Source organism: Canis lupus, chromosome X (assembly GCF_003254725.2).
Source record: "Canis lupus dingo isolate Sandy chromosome X, ASM325472v2, whole genome shotgun sequence".
In the NCBI taxonomy this organism is placed as follows: Eukaryota; Metazoa; Chordata; class Mammalia; order Carnivora; family Canidae; genus Canis; species Canis lupus.
Genome location: NC_064281.1, coordinates 1098069 through 1123625, shown reverse-complemented (window position 1 = coordinate 1123625; position 25557 = coordinate 1098069). Strand labels below are relative to the sequence as shown.

The following is a 25557-nucleotide window of genomic DNA, read 5'->3' as shown; positions in this document are numbered from 1 at the left end:
GTCTATATTCCATCCCAGGAAATAAGTACGCACAACAGAACAAAACCACCAATTTGGACTCTGCTCCATTGTCAGAATCACTAAAAACCTCCCTGCGAACATTCTGTGGTGTTCTCTTACTGCACCCCACAATGCATGTCTTGTTTTCTGCGTTTTTTAATTTTTTATTTATTTTTTTAAGATTTATTTATTTATTCATGAGAGACACAGAGAGAGAGAAAGAGAGAGAGAGAGAGACGCAGAGACCCAGGCAGAGAGAGAAGCAGCCTCCATGCAGGGAGCCCGATGTGGGACTCGATCCCGGGACTCCAGGACCATGCCCTGGGCCAAAGGCAGGTGCCAAACCACCGAGCCACCAAGGGATCCCCCTCAGAGTTTTTTTAAATTCTAATTTTTTTTATCGAGGTACAATTGCTATATACTCAAAAATTACATTTGTACCTCAATATTATAATCCTAAATATGACATCATAATTATAACATACATTGTAACATTATAATGTGATTATAATTGTGATATATGTCACAAATAATTTAAGTATAATTGTTATATACCATATGTATGGCATTACAGTGTCACAAATATGATTGTTATGTATCATTATATGTTATAATGTAATTATAAGTGTTATATACTATCACACATGTTTTAAAGGGTATGATTGTTATATAATATATATGACATTATACTGTTGTCATTGTAACTTACACATTAAAAAGTCATAATGTAATTGAAATTATATGATATCTATCATGTCATGTCTTAATTGCTATTACACATGTTATATTGTTTCATCGTCACAATTGTTATAACGTGTCACGACGTTATCCTGTTACAATAATCATACAATGTGACTAATGTGTCACAACATTGTAGTGTTATAATTATACAATGTGACATTATATGTGTCACGACGTTACACTGTTACAGTTATACAATGTGATGTTATATGTGTCACAACACTATCCTGCTACAATTATACAATGTGACGTTATATGTGTCACGTTATCCTGTTAACGATTATCATACAATGTGACATTATGTGGCTCACGATGTTATCATGTTATAATTCTTATATAATCGACCTTACATATGTTGTCACATTACAATGTGATAATTACAATCGCCACCTCATGTGACATTCCGTTAGTGTTGGGGGGACAAGGAAACGATTCGCCACTGGCACGAATGCCAAAATCGTCATCATACTAATTGCTAATTGCATTTAACATGCATCATCGTCAGACCACATGCATCTTATGCTCCTGCTGCTTAGCTGTGCGGTGTTATCATTTTTATTTTTATTTTTGGTAGAAAGACACAAGTTGGGCGTGGACCTGGGCGTCTGAAGCAATGACATCTTCTCTTTTGCAACTGCCGGGGGCCAACCCCCTAACTCGGTGTGCCGCGCCCGGGTGACTCCTGGTGGCCCAGGAGGCGCTGCGTTCCTGTCTGTGTTTCGCGCTCTCTGCTCCTTAAGGAGAAAAGAGTCCCCGAGTGTGATTGGGGTGCGAGCTTACGTTTGTGTGGGCAGCTGTAACTGTGTGCGGAGGAAATGCCCTGCCTGCGAGGCCCCTGACCCCTGGTCTGGGATGTGTGCGGGCTGGATGCTCTCAGCGCCCCAAGGGATAGGGTGGCCCAGCCGTGCGGCCCCGGGGGGAGCTTTCCAGCACGTGTTTATGCATGGCAATGCCCCATCCGGTCTTCCAGGGAGTTCTCAGCCAACCGTTAGCCAGCCAGGCTCCTGGGTGGGTGGGTGAGTGGGCTCTCTGCTTGTGCCCTGGGGGCAGGGACCACCCTCCCTGGGATTTCCCCTGGGGGCAGGAGGGAGAAAGTGGATCCGAGGTTCTGTGGGGGAGCAGGTGGTCTCTGAGGACGGGCATGGGGACGGGGCTGCCCAGGTGCTGCAGGATGAGCCTGTGCAGAGAGGAAGCAGGGGGAGCCAACGCGCGGGAGTTGGCGGGCATGGACAGCCGTGCTGGAGAGGTGGCCGCATGTTAAAATTCGACAACCCCTTGGGCTTCAAACCCTCTGCTTTCCCACGTGAAGAAACTCGATCCTCGCTTTCCCCCTGGTGTAGACACAAGCTGGCCAGTTATCGTTGCCAACACTGCAATGATGTTTGCTGGAAACTCACAGAGAAGAGGGGCGGACTCTTGAAAATTGTAAATCAGTGCAATGGACTCGTGAAGAAGTGGATAGCTTTCTTAAAAAAAATGAGTTTCACTTTGGGGGAAAGGGGTGAAAGTGTCATTATTTAAGTTAAAAACATCTCGATAAATATTTATAGATGGTTTACATGTACGACTGAGAGAGACAGAGACGTAGATTCATTTAAGGAATTGGCTCAAAGATCAGCGCGGCGGCCAAGGCCAAGATCTGCAGGGTCGACCAGCAGGCTCAAGATGCAAGGAAGAGTCAGTGTTGCCATCTTGACCCTACACACGGATAATTTAGGCAGGATTTCCACACTATAGTGATGAGGCCACATTCTTTCTTCTTTGGAGGAGACCTCCATGTTTCCTCTTAAAGCCTTCAACTGATTAGACAAGGCCCACCTGCATGATGGAATGGGAGCTGCTTTACCCCGAATCTCCTGATGTCAGCATTAATCCCATCTAAGAAAATACCTTCGCAGCAACGATTAGACTGGTGTCTGAGCAAGCCACTGGGCAGCATATGCAGGAGGCTCTTCCGCCTACACTACGGCTTGTCTGAGTGTCTGGCCTCCCTCGGCCACAGGCTCCTCTGTGTAAACCTGAAGAGTGAGTGTCCGTGCATTGTGTGGCCATTTATACGGACGTTTTCACAGCCCGTGATGTCACTCATTGGAAACCCAGGGCTCTCAATAAATTCCCCAAAGTGTTCACGCGTTTCTGCACTGCCCTGGGATTGCGTTACACGCCGCAGACGTGCCCGCTGTGTTAAATCAGCGACCACATCGCACGTTTGCACAAGGCTGCAAATTGGCACGTGGGCGCCAACGTCCCCAGGGCTGTTTCTGGGGCGTCCCTTTGTGCACACGCAGAGGCCCTTCCTTGCTCACGGGATTTCCTGAGCCCCTGCTGCACGGTCCGTATTCCCACAGTCCTCGGGAATATGAAAGGTGGAAGGCCAGGGATGGGCACCACATGACATGTGTCCGTCCCGCTAATGGAAAACGTGGTCTGGAGGTGACAGGTGACTAGACTTGCCTCAGAACAGGTGCCGTTCATCCTTGGTCCCGAAGAGACTGATCGGGGTCGGACCCGGGGAGCGTCTGGGCTCACGGTCGCAGGTGGACTTTCCATCATCGTGTTGCTTGTGCCATGTATGCGTTAATGTCCCACAAGGGAGAGCTCACACCTTACTCACATGATGTGAGTGTGACACCCTCGGTTGTGTTGCCTTCTGCACACCTCTTTATCGAGCTGAAAATGTGCGTTTCAAACACCGTGAGCGACATGCAAATTCAGAGACACCTGAATTTTTTTTTTACTTCAGTAAGAAAACTCAATAAATTGCGTTTTTCAGCAGCTCGAGATACTCTCTCAGAAATCCCATGGTCCTGGGCACAACTTCTAGTTTGGGAAACCCACTCCTCGTGAAACAATGAAAAATAACAGAAAAGGTCCGCGGGTTTCTAGGACGGGAGGGTGTTGATTGTCCTACAAGAGATTGACGGGCAGTATAGGGCAGCTTGGCGGAGAAGGAGCCCTGTGTGCCGGCGTGGGAGTCGTTAAATAACCCGTGAAACCACATAGAAACTATATCGACGGACATGGTGTAGACAGGAGTATGCTCCGATCTGACTTAGAGCAGAACTTCAGAGAAATTCACGAATCCTACCAAAGTAACCCTTTAACTGCTGTTAGTATATATATTTATTAACCTTTTCAGAACTTACCATGTCCGGAAGCCCAGACGCCCTTTCGTTGGTCTCCTCACACCTCCACCATTTACCAAGTGTTCGTAAATTGTAAATAAACCCAAGTCTAATGCTGTTTTTGCACTTTTTTAAAGCTATTTTCTATGAAAACCCACATACGTGTATTTAAAATTGGCATGACTTCCCCCTGTAAAGCGGGCTGTCGTATTTAATTTGCATCCCTCCGTTGCAGAGCACAAAAGTACACCAGAAAAGTGTTTCTGCTTCGACGGGAGGCGAGACTATGACCGTCGATGACTTTGGTTTCAAGTTGACCTCCTGCTTATGCGTGGAGCGGCGACACCGATAACGTTCTTTATTTACTGAAAATAGGGATCTGTGTTTACGGGTCTCGATTCTGCTCTGTGACAACGCTTATTACAAAAGCGAGTCACTAAAGCCTAGCCTTGAGATCGGAGCCACGCGGCCGCGTCCTGAATGAGTCCGCTCATCGCAGGCGGCGAGGGGCGCCGTGTGGTTCTGGTTGCGCCCGCGTGTTACCCGTGAACGTTCAATACCTTCGCTGTCTATGGTGCCCAGTGCCTTTCTGGGCTATGGGGTTTCATTGAGGACCAGCGTCAGCGGGGGCATCGCGTCCTCCTGTTAATTGGACCTGAGGTGGGAGTGTCATTTCCCCATAAACCTGTGGGGACGGGGTGGGGGTGGAGGATGGGGGTGGGAACCTCCCGGAAACAGCTGGTCGTTACCTACTTTCTTCCTGCCTCGTGTAGGGAAACACAGACGCACGTACTGACGACCCCCTACCCCGTCCCCGCTGTGTGTTCCTAACGTTCTGGGTGCTCCCCTCTCCCTGCTACCCTGTAACACCATCATCACACAACGCCTCCGTTTGCCCCCGACAAACATGCGTATTGATGTTCCCCACCGTTTATAAGGGCCACGTCCCAAACGACAGGACAGGTGGAGACCCCGACGCTCGCGTGCACATGGCACGCAGGTGGCTGGAAGCCAAGACGAAAGTCGGCATCGATTTCCTTGCACTTCATCACCCCCTGCTTCCTGGACCTGCATCTTCTCCCCTATGGGAAGCACATAGGACACATTTCAAAAAAAAAAACAAGTCCGTTGACCATAATTGAGGGGTTGCAGCTCGTCTTGTGTCGGGGATGGAATTTGCACGGTCTCCACCAGCCTGTATTGTTCTCGTAATCCGTCCCTACAAAAAAAGGGCATGTTTGGGATCATTTTGGCAATCGCTCATTGGCACGTTGGCCCGGTTGGCACCCTTTGCTGACCTGCCGTCCTTGCACCGGTCACTGAATTTGCCCGAACCCATAGGAGGTGCGCCCGCGAGGATGAGCTCTAACGTACAGTGCGCTATGCACCTGGGTGGTGATGACGTGCGGATGCAGCAGGTGTGCCTAGCACAGCCTCTGCTGGGGATGCTGATAACGGGCGTGGGCTGGGGGCGTGCATGTCCATCTGCGGACACGGAGGGGCCACGGGAAATCTGCACCTGCCTCTGAGTGTCGCGTCAACCGAAAACTGCTCCAAAAATATACATTCTGGTAAAAAATATGAGGATCGTGTGCCTTGCACGTCATGAGGCCACAAGGATGGTAACGTTGACCTCACTCCAATTCCCACTTCTGTATATTTACTGTGAAACTTTACTGAGCGTGTCGGTTTTCGAAGAAATGAACATAGAAACAAATGTCACATGTGGACAGGTCGTATTTATGCCAAGCTTTTGGAGCTGGGCTCTCAGCTGTTTTTGCCTTCACATTAAAGGCGGGTGGGGGGGGGGATCGCCCCATCCTTACGATCACTGGGATGCTGGACTTTCTGTTCTGTTCTGGGGCATCAGGTCAGTGGCCTGGGTGACATCCCGGGTGATGGAGCCTCAAGGTTGTTGTACACACTGGAAGAACCGTCATGAGCAGAGGGAGTGGAAACCAAACATCAGAATAGCCTAGGGGAAGACAACAGGTGGGAGACTGTGTCCCCAGACAGGTGAGGGACCCGGGCAGGTGAAGGACCCAGTCAGGTGTGGGCCTGGCAGGTGAGTGACACAGGCAGGTTAGGGACCCGGGCAGGTGAAGAACCTGGACAGGTAGGGACCCGGGCAGGTGAAGGACCTGGTCAGGTAGGGATCCGGGCAGGTGAGGGAGCCTGCAGGTGAGAAATGCATCAACCTCTTACCCATGTCCTGCTTTCCTTCCCCAGCCGCTGCTACTCCCCACACGCCGCCTACGCCCAGAGCAAGCTGGCCCTGGTCCTGTTCACCTACCACCTGCAGAGGCTGCTGGCCGCCCAGGGGAGCCCCGTGACGGCCAACGTGGTCGACCCCGGGGTGGTCAACACGAACCTCTACAGACACGTCTTCTGGGGCACGCGTCTCATCAAGAAGCTCTTCGGATGGTGGTTTTTCAAGGTAGGCCTCCTGCGCTTACTTGGCTGTGCCCGCCTCAGGTCCACGGCCCCACAGGTGGCCACCCCCAGGCCACGTACCAGCCGTGGTTGGGTGCACACTCAGAAATGTGAGCATCCCCGTGTCCCAGGTCGCCAACACCGAAGCCTCACGCTACAGCCTCCCCGTGTGTGTGGGGGGGGGGAGGGGGTGTGGATTCAAGCACGTATTAGTATTTTCTGAAATCACATGCGATTTTGGCTCTGCTTTCCCCCTGGCGGAGGCATCTGGGCGTGCTTTGCACACCTGCGTGTGTCTCTAAGGAGCCTCGCCTGCGTGCATCCCTGAGCATCCCTCCCGGGAGGATGCAGGCTGCCTCCGTTGTACAAACACAAAGTCGCACAGAAGGCCCCTTGCAGGACTCACATGGTCCTCCCCGATGTGCCCCAGGTCCCATGAGGTTGATGGGAGACCTTTGCCCAAAGATGGGACAGTCCCCGTGTGGGGGAAGCGCGTGAGCTTCTGACATGTGGGGCTGAAGCCAGCAAGTCTCATCCTGCAGAGACCCAGATGGTGCATGAGATGCACCTGCCGCCACGCACACAGCTTGAATTCTGCGCGGCGTGGAATTGTGCACAGCATTTCAAGCCACCCCAAATCCCACCTGTAGGAGCTCCCTGGTGCTGCTTCTCTGTCAACGGGGCCATCATCCTTCCCAATCCGTGTCCCCGCTCTCCCATCAAGCAATGGAGGGTCTGTGGTTATTGGCAGGCACGTCCGCGTCGGTCTGCAGCTTCCTTCATTGCTCCAGTTTAGATTCTTGCTCCTTTTTCCCCCATGGGGCGTCTCGTGTGACAATGACAATGAAAGGAAGCACGCAGCCGTGGGATCCGGGCACCGCTTCCAGCTCCCAGGGTCCTGGAGAGCGCATGGTATTAATTTCTTCCGCGGTTGAGAAAGGAGAAAGGACGAGGTCCAGGGCCATGGAGGGCAGGATGCGAGGCTTTGGGGACAGTGACCGCGGTGAATTCACCACCTTGGGGCTCTTCGTGCACCCCCGTGTTGGGGCCACATGGGAACCCAGATCCTAGTCTATGGAAGTCATCCTGTGACTTCCGGCAGGGGGTGTTGGGGGGGAACGCTGGCATCTGGCCTCAGCTGTCAATCACCCAGCTCCCCTCTGCAGTTCCACTTAAAATCCAAATCCCCTTTTATGGACATGACTTTCTTGAGTGAATTCTTTGAGCAGTTCCACTTAAAATCCAAATCCCCTTTTATGGACATGACTTTCTTGAGTGAATTCTTTGAACAGGTCCTTAGCCATTTTGTTTTCCCCACGGCGAGGGGGGGGGGGGGCTGCGGGCTCAGAAAAAAAAAAAGAAAAAAGAAAGAAAGAAACAAAAACCCTTTCTATTTAATGAGGGATATTTAATCATGCGTCTCCTGTGGCACATCTCCCCGCCCCCCAATTTCTCGTCATTTATGGTCTTCGACGGGGTAATTTAAGCCAAAATCGAGTCAAAGGCGTTAAAATTGGTTGTCTGTTCTCTCAAGAGGTCGAGTTTCGCTTTGTGGCGTTGTGAAGACTTCCTACTTTGAGGGCTATTGTCATGTTTGGAAAATCCCCCTGCAGCAGGTGTGCATCACTCCTTTAGTATTTTCTGAAAGCACATGCGATTTTGGCTCTGCTTTCCCCCTGGCGGAGGCATCTGGGCGTGCTTTGCACACCTGCGTGTGTCTCTAAGGAGCCTCGCCTGCGTGCATCCCTGAGCATCCCTCCTGGGAGGATGCAGCAGGGAGTGATGCTGGTCCCTGTGTGTGCAGAAGCCCGTACTTCCTGCTCTGCTGATCCCACTGATCCCAGAGGGGAAGGACTCTCCTTTTCTAAATACCTGGATGCTCCTGTCTGTTCTGAATTCACCTGTCTGCTCTGGCCATGCCCTCCCCCATGGCTCTGTGTTCTGAGCTTCCTTCTCTCTTTGGCCTAATGATCTTTCTTTCTTTCTTTCTTTCTTTCTTTCTTTCTTTCTTTCTTTCTTTCTTTCTTTTCTTTTCTTTTCTTTCTTCTTTCTTTCTTTTCTTTCTTCTTCCTTTTAAGATTTTATTTATTTAATCATGAGAGACACAGAGAGAGAGAGGCAGAGGCACAGGCAGAGGGAGAAGCAGGCCCCATGCAGGGAGCCCGATGCGGGACTTGATCCTAGGTCCCCAGAATTACACCCTGGGCTGAAGGAGGCGCTAAACCGCTGAGCCACACGGGCTGCCCCTAATGATTTTTTCAAGATCAACTTTTAGATGATTTGCAGTTTGAAGAAAACAGAATTGATGATGAGGATGTATCTGCGTATTCACCCAGTGTCTCTACATCTGTACATTTAGGCTGTTGCCAGCTTTTTATGATAGAAGAGAACAGAGAGAAATGGGATGGGATAGAAGATAGAATGAAAATGGAAAGAGTAGAATAGGATAGAGTAAGGCTGAATAAAGTAGAGTAGGATAGGATAGGATAGAATAAAATAGGATAGGATAGGATAGAATAGGATAGGATAAAATAGGATAGGATAGGATAGAATAAGAAAGAATAAGATAGGATAGAACAGAACAGGATAGGATCAAATAGGATAGAATAAAAAAAGAATACTTAGAATAGAGTAGAATAAACCAGAATAGGATAGAATAACAAACAATAAGATAGGGTAGGATAGAACAGAGTAGGATGGGATAGAATGAGAAAGAATAGAATAGGGTACAGTAGGATAGAATAGAATAAAACAGGATAGAATAAGAAACAAAAACAGAATAGAATGCAATAGAATAGGATAGAATAAGAAAGACTAGAATAGAATAAAATGGGATAGGATAGGATAGGATAGGATAGGATAGGATAGGATAGGATAGGATGAAATAAAATAAGGTAGGGTAGATTAAGAAAGAGTAACCGAATAGCGTGCCGTAGAATAGGTTAGAATAATATAGGATAGGATAGAATAAGAAAGAGTAGAATAAGGCAGGATAGGATAGAATAAAGGAAGATAGGATCAAACAGGATAGAATAAGACAGGGTAAGAGACTAGAATTGAGTCGAATAGAGTAGGATAGGAGAGAAAAGGAGAGAGGAAACCAAGAGCAGCAGAATAGGATAGAACAAGACAATTGAATAGGATAGGAGAAGAAGGAGTAGATAGGATAGAACAGAATAGGATAGAATAAGATAGAATAGAATAATATAGGATAGGACAGGATAAGAAAAGAGTAGAATAAGGCAGGATAGGATAGAAGACAAGAGAAGAGGAATAGGATAGAATAAAACAGGATAAGGTAGGATAGGAGAGAGAAGAGAAGAGGAATAGGATACAAAAAAACAGGATAGGATAGGAAAGAAAAGAGAAAACAGAAGGGAAGAGAAGAGAAGACAAGGGGAATAGGATAGAATAAAACAGGATAGGATAGGATAGGATAGGATAGGATAGGATAGGAAAGAAGAGAAGAAGAGAAGAGGAATAAGATACAATAAAACAGGATAGGATAGGAAAGAAGAGAGGAAACAAAGAGCAGCAGAATAGGATAGAACAAGACAGAATAGAATAGGATAGGACAAGAAGGAGTAAGATAGGATAGAACAGAACAGAATAGAATAGAATAAGATAGAATAGAATAATATAGGATAGGATAAGAAAAGAGTAGAATAAGGCAGGATAGGATAGAAGAGAAGAGGAATAGGATAGAATAAAACAGGATAGTATAGGATACAATAGAAGAGAGAGAAGAGAAGAGGAATAAAATAGAATAAAACAGGATAGGACAGAGAAGAGAAGAGGAATAGGATAGAATAAAATAGGGTAGGATAGGATAGGCTAGGATAGGAAAGGAGAAGAGAAGAAAAGAGGAGAGGAATAAGATACAATAAAACAGGATAGGATGGATAGGATAGGATAGGATAGAAGAGAGGAAACAAAGAGCAGCAGAATAGGATAGAACAAGACAGAATAGGATAGGAGAAGAAGGAGTAAGATGGGATAGAACAGAATAGGATAGAATAAGATAGAATAAAATAACAGGATAGGATAGGAAAAAAGAGAATAGGATAGGATAGAAGAGAAGAGAAGAGGAATAGGATAGAATAAAACAGGATAGGAGAGAAGAGGAGAGGAGAGGAGAGGAGAGGAGAGGAGAGGAGAAGAGAAGAGAAGAGAAGAGAAGAGAAGAGAAGAGAAGAGAAGAGAAGAGAAGAGAAGAGAAATAGGAATAGGATAGAATAAAACGGCTGGACAGGATAGGAGAGAAAAGAGAAGGGAAGAGAAGAGAAGAGGAATAGGACACAAAAAAACAGGATAGGATAGGATAAAGTAAGAAAGAATAAAATAGGATAGAAGAGAATAAGAAATAATCAGGTAGGATAGACTAGACTAGAGTAGAGAGGAAGAGGACAAAATAAGAGGGAACAAAGTAGAGTAGGCCGGGCTGGGCTGGGCCGGGCTGGGCCGGGCTAGAGTTAAGGGCAGAGGAGAGGAGAACCAGAACGGAAGTTAATTGGCAGGCATTTCTAACTAATCTGGGGTGGGGTGGGCGTTGAGACCTCACACGGTGATCATCTTTGTCAGAGAATAAGTCGTCTTTCCGCTCAGTTGTGTCTTTCTCCAAGCTTGCGACTTTGTGATTTATAATGAAAACACATGTTTGCTCTTTGCCCTGTTTCTGGCCCAGAGCTCCCGAAACCCTTGGAATTTCCGGCGGGTGCGGAGAGCCCGGAGGTCTCTTTTGTCATGTGAATAGGCTGACTTTCGGAAATCCCCTAAGGAGGGGGCCGGTTGCCGGGGGAACCAGCCACGTGATTAGAAGCCTCTGGGCACTTTGTGCCTCACCCCTGACCTCCCGGGAGAGGAGGCAGGGACTGCAGGTTGAATCAGTCCCGGCGACCAATGATTTATTCCTGCGATAAAGCCTCCCTTTGTAGAAAATGAAAGGTCGGGGTTCAGAGAGCTTCCGGGTTGGTGGGCAGTGCAGGTTTGGGCTGACAGGTGCACCTGTGGAAGCCATGGAAGCAGCTCCACGCCCGTCCCCACACCTGGCCCCAGGCATCCCTTCACCTTGGCTGTTCCTGAGTTAGAGCCTGTGATAAAAAACCCGTGATCTAGCCAGTGACCTGTTTCCTGGGCCCTGTGAGTCACCCTAGGAGATCAGTGAGACCCCAGGAGGATGTCCTGGGAACCTCCACTCTGTACCTGGGTGGGTCAGAAGCACAGGTGACAACCTGGATTGGTGATGACGTAGGGGGTGCCGGGCAGGCTTGTAGGGCTGAGCCCCCTACCCTGTGGGATCTGACGCCACGGCCAGGTAGATAGGTCAGAACTGGGTTGACGTGGGGGGCAGCCCCACATCTTGGAATTGTGACCAGAACCCTAATGCTTCTCAAGAGGTGTTTCATTAATTCTCCGTAAATGCCTGTACCTTTCCTGTTGGCATTTGTTGCTAATTGTTTTATGAAGCTGCGATGTTTGATTCTGCTGTGAATAGGTTTTATTCAAAACACTGCCAACCGTGAATACAACAAAATACATTCAATGGTCAGAAGTCACATTGTCACACCACCTGAGGTGCCCAAGCTTTCCCCCCAAATGCACTTGCAGGAACTAACCCACACGTCCGTAGCATCCACTGTTTTCTTGTTTCTCCTCATGAGTGTCTCACCCATGTGTGTCTCTGAAATTTGACTTTGCGTTCTTTGACCCCAAAGTAAGTAGAATGATATCTGTGATTTGCTTTCTTTGCTCAGTAGATTAGTTTCCTGGGGGGCACATGTAAGCTAAAAGGGGCTAAAACCACAGACATTCATCTTCTCCCAGCCCTGGAGACCAGATGTCTGAGTCCAGGTGGGGCAGGACCAGTGAGGTCCAGAGGCTCTGGGGAGGGTCCCTCCTGCGTCTTCCAGCGTCTGAGGCCCCAGGTGTCCCCAGGCTGGTGTCCTCATCCCTTCCATCTCCATCTCCATCCTCACATGGCTCCTCCTCTGTGTCTGTGTCTCCTCTTCTGTCTCTTACAAGGACCCCTGTCATTGCATGTAGGGCTCATCCTCATCCAGGACGAGCTCATATACCTGCAAAGACCCTATTTCCAAATCAGTGTCGATTCACAGATGCCCGAATTTGGATGCAGGCCTATCCTCTGGAGCCCAACCAGGGCAGTGGGAGCTTTATCAGAAAGCCCCTAGAGCCAGCTCTCTCCCATCAGCTGGTGGAAAAACCAGAAACTGGTGGCCAACATCTTCTGTGTCCTATTGATTCAGAAATGTCAAAACTTATGACCATTTTCAGATTAAACAGCAGCAGAAGAGAGAAAAGACAGAATAATTTCTCATAAAACAATAAAACATTGTGGGCAGAGGAGAAAAGACCTATCTATCTCTCCGTCGTATCTATCTACCATCTATCGTCTGTCTATGTGTCTATCCATGTATCCATCAATCCATGTGTCTATCATATTTATCTATCCATCCAATCACTTAACCATCCATCTACCTACACCTCTTATCTATTCATCCATCCATCCATCCATCCATCCATCCAACCATTCATCCATCTGTCTATATCTCTTATCTATCTATCTATTATCTCAGATCCTTCACTTCATCACATCTGCAAAGACCCTATTTCCAAATAAGGTCCCATTCCCATGTACTAGGGGCTAGGACTTCAACTTGTGTGGGGTTTTTTGCGGGTAGGGGGGACCAATTTAACTCATAGTTCTCCATACTCAGTGTTTAAAATCAATCCCTATGGACTCCTGGAGAAGTAGATTATTCGATCCTGCCCCGGTGGCACCCATCCACATGTATGTACAACACGGTTTCGACCTGTCCTCCAGATCAGAGACATTTGGGGTGTTTCTAGTTCTTTGGGGTTTCCAGAAATGTTGCCTTGAGGGATCAATCATACATCTCCACATCTGCTTCTATCCCCATTGCTCTAGGGAACATGGCGGGCTCTGGAATGAGAAGGTTGTAGAAGGTTCTCTCGTCCACGTTTTCCAGAGCATGCCATTGGGCTCTCAAGGGCAGTTTTACCAACACATGATGCAAGTACTGAGAATGCCTCTGGCCTTATGTCTTTATGGATTCTAACTCTGACGTCCTCTTTTTCATACACTTCTGGTCTATTTAATTAAATTAGCTGGATTTCAATTTAATTTTCAAGCCGTTTTGAATTTTTAATGTGCAAATATCATAACCCTCCTCTTCTTTCTAATATATGTGCTTCTCTTGAAGATGTTCTTACCTACTCGATAGGCAACTAAATAGTAGGTGGTGTAGGCAACTCATATCTTATTTGCCATTTTGATGGTGAATCATGTAATGATTTTCTTATATATATATATATTGTCAATTGCATATTGTACTTTTTTTTTTTAATTTATTCATGAGAGATACAGAGAGAGAGAGAGAGAGGCAGAGACACAGGCAGAGGGAGAAGCAGGCTCCATGCAGGGAGCCCGACGTGGGACTCGATCCCGGAACCAGGATCACACCCTGGCTGAAGGCAGGCGCTAAACCGCTGAGCCACCCAGGGGTCCCACGCACTGTACTTTCTTATGTACTATGCTGTATATCATTCCCATTTTACATTTCCTTTGAATGAAATATGAATGTTGAATTTTACCCAAAACAAAATAGTTCGCTACATACCAAATTATGGTATTTGTGGTGCACGGGCTGGCCACATGGTTTGTCGATAAAGATTTATTGGCACACATGCTTATTCATTCACACGTTGTCCGTGTTATAAAGGCCTTGAGATCAGATGGCCCACAAAGCGAGAAATATTTACTGTTCAGCCATTTATAGAAAACATCTGCCGAGTCGGATCTACAGAGATGACTACGTTTTTGTTTGCTTTAACTCCCTTATCTGGATAATGTGGATCCATATCTTACTCTAGAATGGATGGTCCTCAATTTCTAGAATGATTCTTGCTGTAATGCAGCAGTGTTGTCCAGTACACGAGAGGATCCCATTCCCCAGCCACTTCTTTGAGGACTTCTGGATTAATGTTTATCCCAACGCTGTAGATCCCATTCTGTGCTATCTTTATCAAGCTGAGATACTAAAGTCTTGATGATTTGTTTAAGAAAAAAAAAAAAAAAAAGCCATAGGGGCATCTGGGTGGCTCAGTGGTTGAGCATCTGCCTTTGGCTCAGGTCGTGACGCTGGAGTCCGGAATCAAGTCCCGCATCAGGCTCCTCGCAGGGAGCCTGCTTTTCCTTCTGCCTGTGTCTCTCATGAATAAATAAATAAAATCTTAAAAAAAAAAATTTAAATAAATAAAAATCATAGAAAGCAAAAGAACGAGAGAATCGAGAAGCCCACTTCTCCCCCCGTATTTTTCTCTCTTATAGTTCAGCCCTAATGTAATTATCGTGAGAACTCTGTACCTTGGAAAAGTGGAAATATTAGCCTTTGCAAACTCTCTGGGTTTGGGAATTTTCAGAAAGATAATTCCAGCTTGGTTTTCAAATTTTTCTCTAATACATACTGCTTTCTTGGGGACTCCTCCCTCTTTCCACGTCAGTGTTGACAGCTTCATCTCTTAGATAATTGTCTGTTTCTTCAAGTTTGGGAACTAATGAGGATGGTTCCCAAGCCTTTTTGCGGGGTCCGCCTCCCACACCCGCTCTGGATTCCCTCCGAGCACTGCTCATGAGGTCAGCCGAGACCTGGAGCTCCCTTTAGGGCTTCATCACCTCCCTTCCTTTCCAATTTGCCTTCCTACCAACTCATCGTTTGGTGTCTACTTCCTCAAGCAAAGAGATTTCAAAAGAGTTTCTTTGGCCAGGGAAGCGTCCACACCCACCTCGTTCTGGCCCCAGCCCAGAGCGCCTGGGCCTGCGTCCTGCAGCACCTGCCCGCTTGGATTAAAAATGACCTCAGGCCGGCCGTTGTGTGCGTGGTGCCGCCGCTGTACAGAAGAGAAAAGAATATGGAAGCTGTAGACCTAAGTCGTAGGAAGAATATTCATTATGATGGAAATGAAGTAAAAATAGGATCAGGAAACAGCACAGAGTCTGTAGCTCAGCACAGGGTTGGGGCCCATGCATTGGGGCATCATCCCTATCTGCTTGCCTTCTGGCCTCGGGTTCAGTGGGTGCCACATAAAAGCGTGATTCTCAGTGCCGTGGGCGTCGGGACCCCTGTACGGGGCTCACGTCAAACAATAGCAGGCCTCCTTGGAATACTTTATACACGGGTCTCCAATTAAAAAGGATCAAATGGACAGTGTAGCATGTGCTCGCTCACCTCACAACATATGTGACCAGTGCTGGTTGGTTCTCTTTAATATACATTTGAATCAACCCAGTCGTGGGGTCATTTGATTGCTTTTTGATGGATGTGTCAGGAGGATGGCGCGTTTAATTAATCAAGTCAAGGACACACGTCTGGCCATCCTTCTTCCCACCTCTGCATCATCAGCTCCTCCCCATCGTTCATCAGCATTCAAGCGCACGCTGAATTGACAACCTTCAGTTGACCTTCTCTCGTGCCATAGGCACCTACCACTATTACTCTTCCATCCTGGGGTGTAGGAGATGCCAGATGACCCAGGGGAGCCCAGTGTCATCACACGGGTCCTCATAAGACAGAGGAGGGAGAGTCAGTCGGACAATGACAGGGGACAAGGAGACAGACCCTCACCTGGAGCGTCCAGGGGGAACACAGCCCCTGCCAACCCCCAGGTTTTACCCATTGACCTTCACTGTAGACTTCTGACTTTGTGGAATTTTAATGTGCTAATTCTGTGTTGTATGAAGCCACGAAGCTTATGATAATTCACTAAGAGTAGCCAACGGACGGGATCCCTGGATGTCTCAGCGGTTTAACGCCTGTCTTCGGCCCAGGGTGTGGTCCTGGGGTCCCGGGATCGAGTCCCACGTCGGGCTCCCTGCATGGAGCCTGCTTCTCCCTCTGCCTGTGTCTCTACCTCTCTTTCTCTCTGTGTCTCTCATGAATAAATAAATAAAATCTTAAAAAAAAAAAAAAAGAGTAGCCAAGGGAAACTCATACTCGCTGTCCTTGGATCCCAGCTATCAAGACTATTCTCTTATGTCTTTGCCCAATGTGTTGGCTTCAGCATCTTTGTCTGTAAAGCAGGTGGAAAAAGAGCTACCCCACAGGGGTATCATGAAGATGACATCAAATCAGGATGCGTGGAGCGGGGAGTCAGTGCATGATGTTCATTTGGACAGATGACCTCTCATGCATCCCTCCAGGTGCAGAGTGATCAAGAATGGTCACTGGGGAGTCAGGTGGGCACTTCCCATCATTGCTCCCAGGGCTATGGCGACTCCACTAGCTATCACTTGCTTTGACTTTGAGCATTTTCATGATTGATGAAAGGACGAATATGGTGGCAGTGGTCTGTCCTAGCGTCGGGTGCAGGAGGAGAAGGCTTCCTGGGGATGGAGCCTTTGAAGGTGGATTGAAGGTTAAGCAAGGGTCCATGAGCAATGCTGCAACCATATGTCAGAGAGAAAGTAGTTCAAGATGGCGGGTGGTCAAACTGACACCACGTCAACTGTGTCCCCCATCAAGACTTAGAAAGGATCTGAGCTACCCATGTCTCAGTTCTCCGAAGAGCCACATCTCAGGTGTACCAAGAGACAAGTCTATCATCTGTTACAAGCAGTGGCCACCTTAGGATTTCAGGGCAGGCGCCAGTTGAGAAATGTCAGTGACGAGGTAATAGGGTCAGAGCCTACAGAGCCATCCAGCCTACAGAGCATCTGATGGACTGCAGGACATGGGGCTTCTGAGGGCTCTGCTTATAGACCATTGCAGGGGTGCAGGTGGTCCTGGCTGCGGTGGAGAGGGAGAGAAATCATTTTGAACACTAGTTCCAGAGATAAAATCAAGACATCTTGGCTGGTTGATTCTGAGATGTGAATCAGGATAATATGGGGTTTCCGACTCAGGAAAGTGAGGGTAATGGTGGTGCCTGTCAAGATGACAGGGTGATTGGAAACGTCCAAGGAGGGATTTAGGGATGCTCGACCTTGAGTCTCTACTTCCAGGTACCAGCAGGGCTGCCGTGAATGTCTGTGGCTCAGAAGACAGCAGAATTGGGTTTTCATTTCAAACATGAAGACACGGAAGGAGAAGAAAAAGGAATCCATAGGCATGGGGGATGGGCCCAGAGGGAGGCCGATTGAGGACCGAGATGCAGAGGGTTGGGGTCTCCGGAAGAACCGAGATCTGGCCACCCCTTCCCTCTCCTTCTCATCCTCCGCGATGCCCCTCGCTTTGGTAATTTGTTAATTCCGGATAATAATATCTCATAAGACTGTTGTGAAAATTGCTAACATAATATATGTGAAAGCATTTCCAAAACTGTAAAGCGCTATGTAATTATGTAATTATAAGGCATTCATGTTTCCCTCCAACCGTACATTGCTTGCAGCTCTATTTAGCACGCCTTAAATTCCATCCTGTATTTATTCTACTTACTGGGCTTCTTTTTTTTATTTTTTTTTTTTTTCACGCGCTTGTGCCCAACCATCGACCCATAGCCCCTGCCTGTTGTCAACTCCAGGGTTGTCGGGGTTGTTTTCAAAATTGCCTTTCTTTGCCCCGAGAGCCAACAAAACACTGGTGAGCATTTAATAAGCATTTGTTGTGCTGAATCCAATTGAAACGGGGTGCATAGCTTCCAGCTCCAGCCGCGGCTTCATGCAGAGAAAATCTTTAACTATAAATACGCGGAGCCCTCTTCCCTGGTCTCCCCGCGGGCATCTGGTTCCTTAGTGATCCCCCCGCCTCTGATAAGAGTAACACGTTCCCCTCTTGGGTTTGGTTTTACATTTTAGACATCTTACAAGTCTTTAAGGATGATATATATGTTTTTTGTTTTTTTTTTTTACAAGCTGTAGATAAGATGGGATATGTTATTTGTGCCTGAGGAAGCATTGTTTAGAGGACCTTCTTATCTATTCAGACACCGGCTGATTTTTTCCCTACCCAGCGCCCGGGAAACATACTTCGTCATCCTGGGAATGAGCTGGAAGACAGCTCACCTCAACTACAACTGCACACGGGCAGATAATCAAATTTTGCCGGGGGGCTCCGATAGATCTGCAGGTGCACCGTTGGATGCTGGTCATCCGTCCTTGGTGTTCCTTGAGGCCAGAGAGAGAGAGAGCACAGAGTTGATTGGGTCATTCTGCATGTCTCTCTTAATTAGGTACTTTGTAATTTGCCTCCGTCATGCTCGTCATCATGGACCTGAATGCCCAGACATTTTGAACACAGCCGACTACCGGATCCCAGGTACTTTCCTAGAGGAGACAATCCTTACAGGTGAATTAAACAAAACAAGACAAAACCAAACGATTCCATGCTCAGCTTAGAAAACTCTAGAAGGGGAGTGTGGTTATAGATACAGGCACAGAACGTCCATTTTCGTGTTGGAGGAGAGCAGCTTTGAATGCCGTCAGCTGTGTTCCTGTAGATACTCCGGGACAGACTAAGCTAGAGATTCTCCTTCGTTGACCCACTCTGGTTGGCAATCGTTAGCCTGTTGCGGTTTCGTGACCCCAGAGCTCTCAGCAGATCATGGGCTCCGCTGAGCTTCTCTAGGACATGAGGTTCCATCACCGAATGACCCAAGCAGTGATCCCAGAGAGGAAGAACGGATGAATAACTCTCTTTGCTGGAGACGAGCATCCCCAAGCTTGAGCTTATTAGTCATGAAATATCGTCTACGTGTTCACCGTGCAGGGACGGATTGTAGGGGTCACAGGAGAGGAAGCCTTTTGATCTTGCCTTTTTGCCAACATGAAGCGTTGAGTTAGCAACAGTGAATCACCGTGCCCAAGATCTTCAAGAGCGGCAGGGCTGGACCTGTTAGCAGTCAACCCAGCTAGTTTTCCTTGTCAGTGTGTGTGTATATGTGTGTGTGTTGGGGGCGGGGGTGGCTCCCTGGGACATCCAGCCCGTGACCTGGTGCCCAGCCAATGGTGGATCATGGTGCCATGAGCCACAGGTGCCACAGGTGCAAGACGTCAGGTAGTAAGAACACAAAACAGAGACAAAGAGGAAAAGTGAGGGAAGAGAAGAAGCACAGGAAAAGCGAGTATGCAGCTCAGGTGTCTCTCACGCTCCCACTGAAGCTGGTCTCACCCTCCACTACTACTGTGGCGTGCAGGGTTCTAGCTCAAAGAGATTCAGGGAAAAACGGGTGGTTGTTTCCTCCTTGTGTTTTTTTTCATAACCTGGAATGTGGCCTCATTCAAAAATAGAGCTTGGTGTCGGCTCATGGACTCATCAGCTTGGGCGGCTTGAACAGAATCCCACAGACGGGGGAGGTTTGAACAACAGGTACTTGTTCCTCATAGTCTGGAGGCTGGAAATCTGAGATGCAGGCGTGGCCAACGTTGGTTTCTCCTGCGACGTCTCTGCTGGACGTGCATGGCCATGTCCCTGTGTCCTCACGTGATGGACAGACGGAGAGCTCTGGGGTGTCCTCTCCTTATTAGGGCACCAATCCCATCATGGGGACAGGCGCTGCTGCTGACATGACCTCATGCAACCCTAATTACGGCCCAGAGGCTCCACCTGGTAATACCATCCGTTCAGGGTTAGGGCTTCCACATATGAACTGAGGGGTGGCGGGGGGGGGGGGGCGGATGCACACTCGGTGAGAACAGGACGCGTGCATTCACTGGAGATGTATGTTAGAAGTATCTCCTGCTGAATCAGAGCATGTCCGTGCCATGACTCAATGCGGCCCATGAGTAGAGGCATAAGCACCTGTTTCCTGGAAAAGCCATGTGCACACAGCTCCTTCCTGGGACGGGCACAGAGCCACCGCGGCCAGCTGTCACTGTAGCCCCCAGTTGGGGAGGAGAAACCACACGGACGTCGTATGAGTCTGCCTGGGGCTGCCGAGGCAGACGAGGTGGCTTCAACATTAGACATTCATCGTCTCTCCGTCTTGGGAGCTGGGAGTGTGAGATCCAGACCGGGCTGAGGCCTCCTGACGTGGAGACCCTGTGTTCTCCCCGTGTCGTCATGTGGTCGTCCCTCTGGGTGTGTCCGTGTTCTCCTCTCTTCTTATAGGAACACAAGCCCTATGGGATCAGGATGCACACTAACAACCTCATGGTACCTTAATGCCTTCTTTAAAGACCCGACCTCCAAATACAGCCCCATCTGAGGTCCTGGGGGTGAGGGCTTCAACATATGTATTTGGGGTCGGGAGGGAACACAGTCCAGGTCATTTCAGGCTTTCTGGTGGATGTTCAGCCTTCCTGCTTCGCCGAGACAGAAGCAGGAGCTGTGCCCCGTGGACACTCTCCCTTTGGTTAAGCAGGTGTGGTGGCTCTCTCTGCATGAGATGTTTCCTGCTGCAAGAGCTCATTTGGGCTCACAAGTCTTCCCAAACCCACTGTCCCATCTGCATTTCCCAGCCCCTTTCTGAGTGTTTTCTAGGAGAAACCAGCACACGCTATGGGCAACCACGTTGGCTAGGGAGGTGGCGGCCCTGGGTACGAATCCCGGCGTCTCCACCCACCAGCTCTGTGCTGTGGAGAAGGCACTAGTCTTCTCTGGGCTCTGGGTCCTCACCTGTGAAATGGGTGTTAGTCCTTGGCACAATGCCCAGCACACAGTATGGCCACCCCTGTTGTGTTTACTGTTTACCATTCGCAGTTGGGTTTATATGGGTCACTTGTGAGGTGCCATTTGTTTCCCCTGATACTCGTTTGGAAAAGTATTGCTACAATATCCATTTTCCGGGAGAGGATACAGGCTTAAGAGGGATGGTGGTTCGGTGAAGGTCTCGCAGTTAACAGGTGGAGGCAGAATTTGAACCCAGGTCCTAAGATTCTTGGGTGTTTCCTCCTCCTCCAGATGATGCAGATGCAGATCAGTTCCCAAAGGTTAAAGTCCTGTGTGTGAGAGCTTGTGGGTGAGCACATGTGTGTGCATGTGGGCTACTGTCCATGCATGTGGGTGAATATGCATGTGGGTGCATGTGAGCATGTATGTGTGCATGTGGGTGAACAGTGTGCGTGTGTGTGGGTGAACATGTACGTGTGCGTGTGTGGGGTATGTAAGCATGTATGGGTGTATATGGGTGCATGTGAGCATGTGTGTGCACACGTCTCTACACACATATGTACATCTCAACATCATGACACCCTCCCTTTTACACGGGCTCGTCCTATAATGGCTCTGATGGGTGATGATTAGCATGTGATATGAGATGTAATGAGAAATAAATGAATAAAACCATCTATTTCATGAGCTGTCAAAACATTTAGGAATTAAAGAATACAAATGAAATCTCATTTCCGTCTTCATTATAAGCCCAAGGCTTTGAAATGTTCTACAAACGATCAGCGGTTGCTTTTTTAAACCTCACATCTATCATGTACTTAAGCACATGATAGTTGTTGGTAAGTGGATGTGATTAATTCTCTGCAAGATGCCTTGTAGCCAAAAAACAACTCTTTTTTTCTGCCCCTTTGTATGTTAGCAGAGCTGGCTGCCCAGGGCCAGCTACGGTGATTGTGTGTATGTGTGCAGGTGAGTGTGTGTGTAAATGTATGTGTGGCTGTGTGAATGTATGTGTATATGCATGAGTGCATGTGCGTGTGCATAAGCATGTGTGTGTCCACGTGAGCATATGCATGCACATGAGTGTGTGCATGTGAATATGTGTGTGCGTGAGTATGTATGTGTATATGTGAATGTATGTGTGTAGACATGGGTATATGTGTGTGCATGTGAGTACCTGTGTCCACATGAGCATATGCGCACACATGAGTGTGTGTGCATGTGAATATGTGTGCGTGAGTATGTGTGTATGTGAATGTATGTATGTAGACATGGGTATATGTGTGTGCATATGAGTACATGTGTGTCCACGTGAGCATATGCATGCACATGAATGTGTGTGCATGTGAATATCTGTGCATGAGTCTGTATGTGTATATGAATATATGTGTGTAGACATGAGTATATATGTGTGCATGTGAGTGTGTGTCCACGTGAGCATATGCATGCACATGAGTATGTGTGCATGTGAATATCTGTGTGCATGAGTATGTGTGTATATGTGAATGTATGTGTGTAGACATGGGTATATGTGTGTGCATGTGAATACATGTGTGTCCACATGAACATATGTGCACATGAGTATGTGTGTGCATGTGAATATCTGTGTGCATGAGTATGTGTGTGTATATGTGTGTGAATGTATGAATGCACATATGGATACGTGTGTGCATGTGAGTGAGTCTCAAGGGAGCACATTTACATGTGACTACGTGTGTGCATGTGAGTTTACGTGTATGCACGTGAATGTGTGTGCATGTGTGGATGTGTTTGTGTGCATATGAGTATGTGTGCATGGGAAGGTACATGTGAGTTTATGTGTCTGCAAGGGAGTATATGTGTGTGCATGTGAGCACAGATACATGTGAATATGTGTGCATGTGAGTGTGTGTGTGCATGGGAATGCCAACCCCCCATGCAGTTGAAAATCCCAGTATCCCCTCTGACTCCCCGAAGCTGAACTACTGAAGCCCTCGCTTGCCTGGAAGCCTTACCAATGCCACACGCAGTAGGGGAACCCATATTTGTCCGTTGTGTGTACTATATGCTGTATTCTCACAATAGAGAAAGAAAACGCAGCTAAGAAAATCCTGAGGAAGAGAAAACACATGTATGAAACTGTGTTACATTTATTGAAAAACTCCGCATCTGAGTGGACCCGCGCAGTTCAAACCTGTGTTGCTCGGGGGTCAGCTGTTTAGACTTACAGAGGCACATGGGAAGCTCCAGAGTGGAGGGCGGGTTGAGCTTATTAAACAAAATTAGCTCCTGAAAACGTCTTTATCCTGACAATAAGAAGCGAGGGGGACACCGTCAGTTCTGGATCTGGAACCACAGCGCTGCACGGAGGCGCCTTGGTTCCCACCACTCGCAGTCTCTTGAGCTCCTCCTGGCTCGCCGACACCCCCTGACCACGCCAACACCCACTGACCACGCCGACTCCCACCCCTCATATGTGTCATCCGCGTTTCCAGCTTCTGCTTGAACTTTGCTTTGCCCCTAAGCAGTGACCGTAGCCCGCGAACGCGTCCGTCCCCGTGGGAAGCTCACCGTGCTGCACGGACACCGAGAGCCTTTCTGCATGGTGGCCATGAGCCACCCAGTTGCTAACTAGTGTTGCTAAAACACAGAGGCTCCGCATTCATCCACTTTGAGCCAATAAGACGCATTTGGGGTTCATCAGGAGCTGGAGAACTTGACGACGCACGTCTGGGATTTTAATATGCATCTGCCTGTGGAAATGGACCAACCCATCTCGGAAGTGCAACCTGGCATGTGTCGAACCCGAAGCCAGGAGCTGCAGGGCTCTGACCCCGCTAGGTTGCGCTCGTGGCTTTCTGCTTGAGCTTCCCGACCCAGGTGATGAGCATGCTGTCTCACCCAACGGCACCTGTGGGGGTCCTGAGAATCCCATGCGCTCTGCTCTAAAAGCTGACATGGCCTGGCCTTCTTCCTTCTCCCCACAGACCCCAGATGAGGGAGCCTGGACGTCAGTCTATGCAGCGGTCACCCCGGACCTGGAGGGACTTGGCGGCCGCTACCTGTACAACGAGAAAGAGACCAAGTCTCTCGCAGTCACGTATGACCTAGATCTTCAAACAGAGCTGTGGGCCAGAAGTTGCCAGATGACCGGCATCACCGACGTGTCCCAGGACACCTTCTCGGGGTAGCTGCTGCATTGGGGAAGACCTTGCCTTCTGTCTACCAAGCACAGGTCTGTGACAGATCCCCATGTCTGCATTGTTCATAGCCGTCCGCCTTCATGGCTGTGTCCCCAGAGGTCTCCTGTCTGCCGTCCTACCTTTGCAGGAAATCAAGGGCCAAAAGAAACATTGAATGTAATCCCCAAGTAGGTGATTCTGAGCCATAATCATGTGCCAATTTGCTACAAGTGCCATGAACAATTAAATGCTGCCTAACCCAACTGTGCGGTCTTCCTTGTGTAGCATAAGGCAGGGAGGAGATCTGGGGAGGCGCGTTCCAGGTGAGATAGGCATTTTAGGGGAGCACGATCATTGGGGCTGTAGGGGGTCCCCTGCGTCCTTGTTCTTCCATTCACACAGAACTGGACACCCACTCTGACTCATGGGCCCCCGAAACTCTACAACCTGAGACTGACCTGGTCCCTGGTGCTTCCTGTAGCCCTCAGAGCTGCTGTCATGAGCTCAAGCCCATGAGTCATGTGTATATAACCAGACGTGTCAAGGATTCTGTACATCAGGTGGGAGGACAAGGTCCAGGACAATATTCCCTGTATGGTTCCCTAGGACAGGAGGAGAGGGGTCTGAGTGGCACTCCCCATGAGGTTCTGTAGGAGAGGAGGGAGAGGAGGGGTCTACACAGCACTCCCCATGGGGTTCTGTAGGACAAGGAGGAGGAGAGGGGTCTACATAGCACTCCCCATGGGGTTCTGTAGGACAGAGAGGAGGAGAGGGGTCTAGACTGCACTCCCCATGGGGTTCTGTAGGACAGAGAGGAGGAGAGGGGACTGCACAGCACTCCCTGTGGGGTTCTATAGGACAGGGAGGAGGAGGGAGGTCTACATACCACTCCCCATGGGGTTCTGTAGGACAGGGAGGAGGAGAAGGGTCTAGACTGCACTCCCCATGGGGTTCTGTAGGACAGGGAGGAGGAGAGGGGACTGCACAGCACTCCCCATAGGGTTCTATAGGACAGGGAGGAGGAGGGAGGTCTACATACCACTCCCCATGGGGTTCTGTAGGACAGGGAAGAGGAGAGTGGTCTACACAGCACTCTATGGGGTTCTGTAGGAGAGGGGGGAGGAGAGGGGACTACACAGCACTCCCCATGGGGTTCTGTGGGAGAGGGAGGGGGAAAAGGATCTGTAATCACTCAGCACAATGTCTTGTGGGACGAGGCACAGCACTCTTTGCCGTGGAATCAAGATCTTAGGATGAGGAGGGCATCCTGGCTCATCAGGGGACGCTCAGCGCACTCACCACGTTCCCATATGAAAAACGCACAGATGGAGATTTGATTACAAAATAAGAAGAGGTCATATGACCATCGAGGAGACAAGGATGGGAGGGTCGTGGCCACCAGCCCAGGGACACCCAGGAGGCAGGAAGGACCCTCCCCTGAGCCTCTGGAGGGAGCACGGCCCTGCCCCCTCCTTGATGTCAGACTTCCAGCCTCCAGAGCTGCGGGAGGACGAA

The 25557-nt window shown here is 48.7% G+C and overlaps 1 protein-coding gene across 1 annotated transcript in view; it reads left to right on the top strand.

The window, feature by feature from the left end:
• Window positions 1-24305, top strand: part of DHRSX (dehydrogenase/reductase X-linked) — a 138019-nt gene extending 113714 nt beyond the window's left edge. Inside the window, exons 6-7 of the mRNA XM_025435467.3 lie at window positions 6096-6303; window positions 23848-24305. Of these exons, the coding sequence (XP_025291252.3) occupies window positions 6096-6303; window positions 23848-24051 (412 nt within the window). The 3' untranslated portion in view covers window positions 24052-24305. The remainder of the gene's footprint in view (window positions 1-6095; window positions 6304-23847) is intronic.
• Window positions 24306-25557: the final 1252 nt, after the last annotated feature.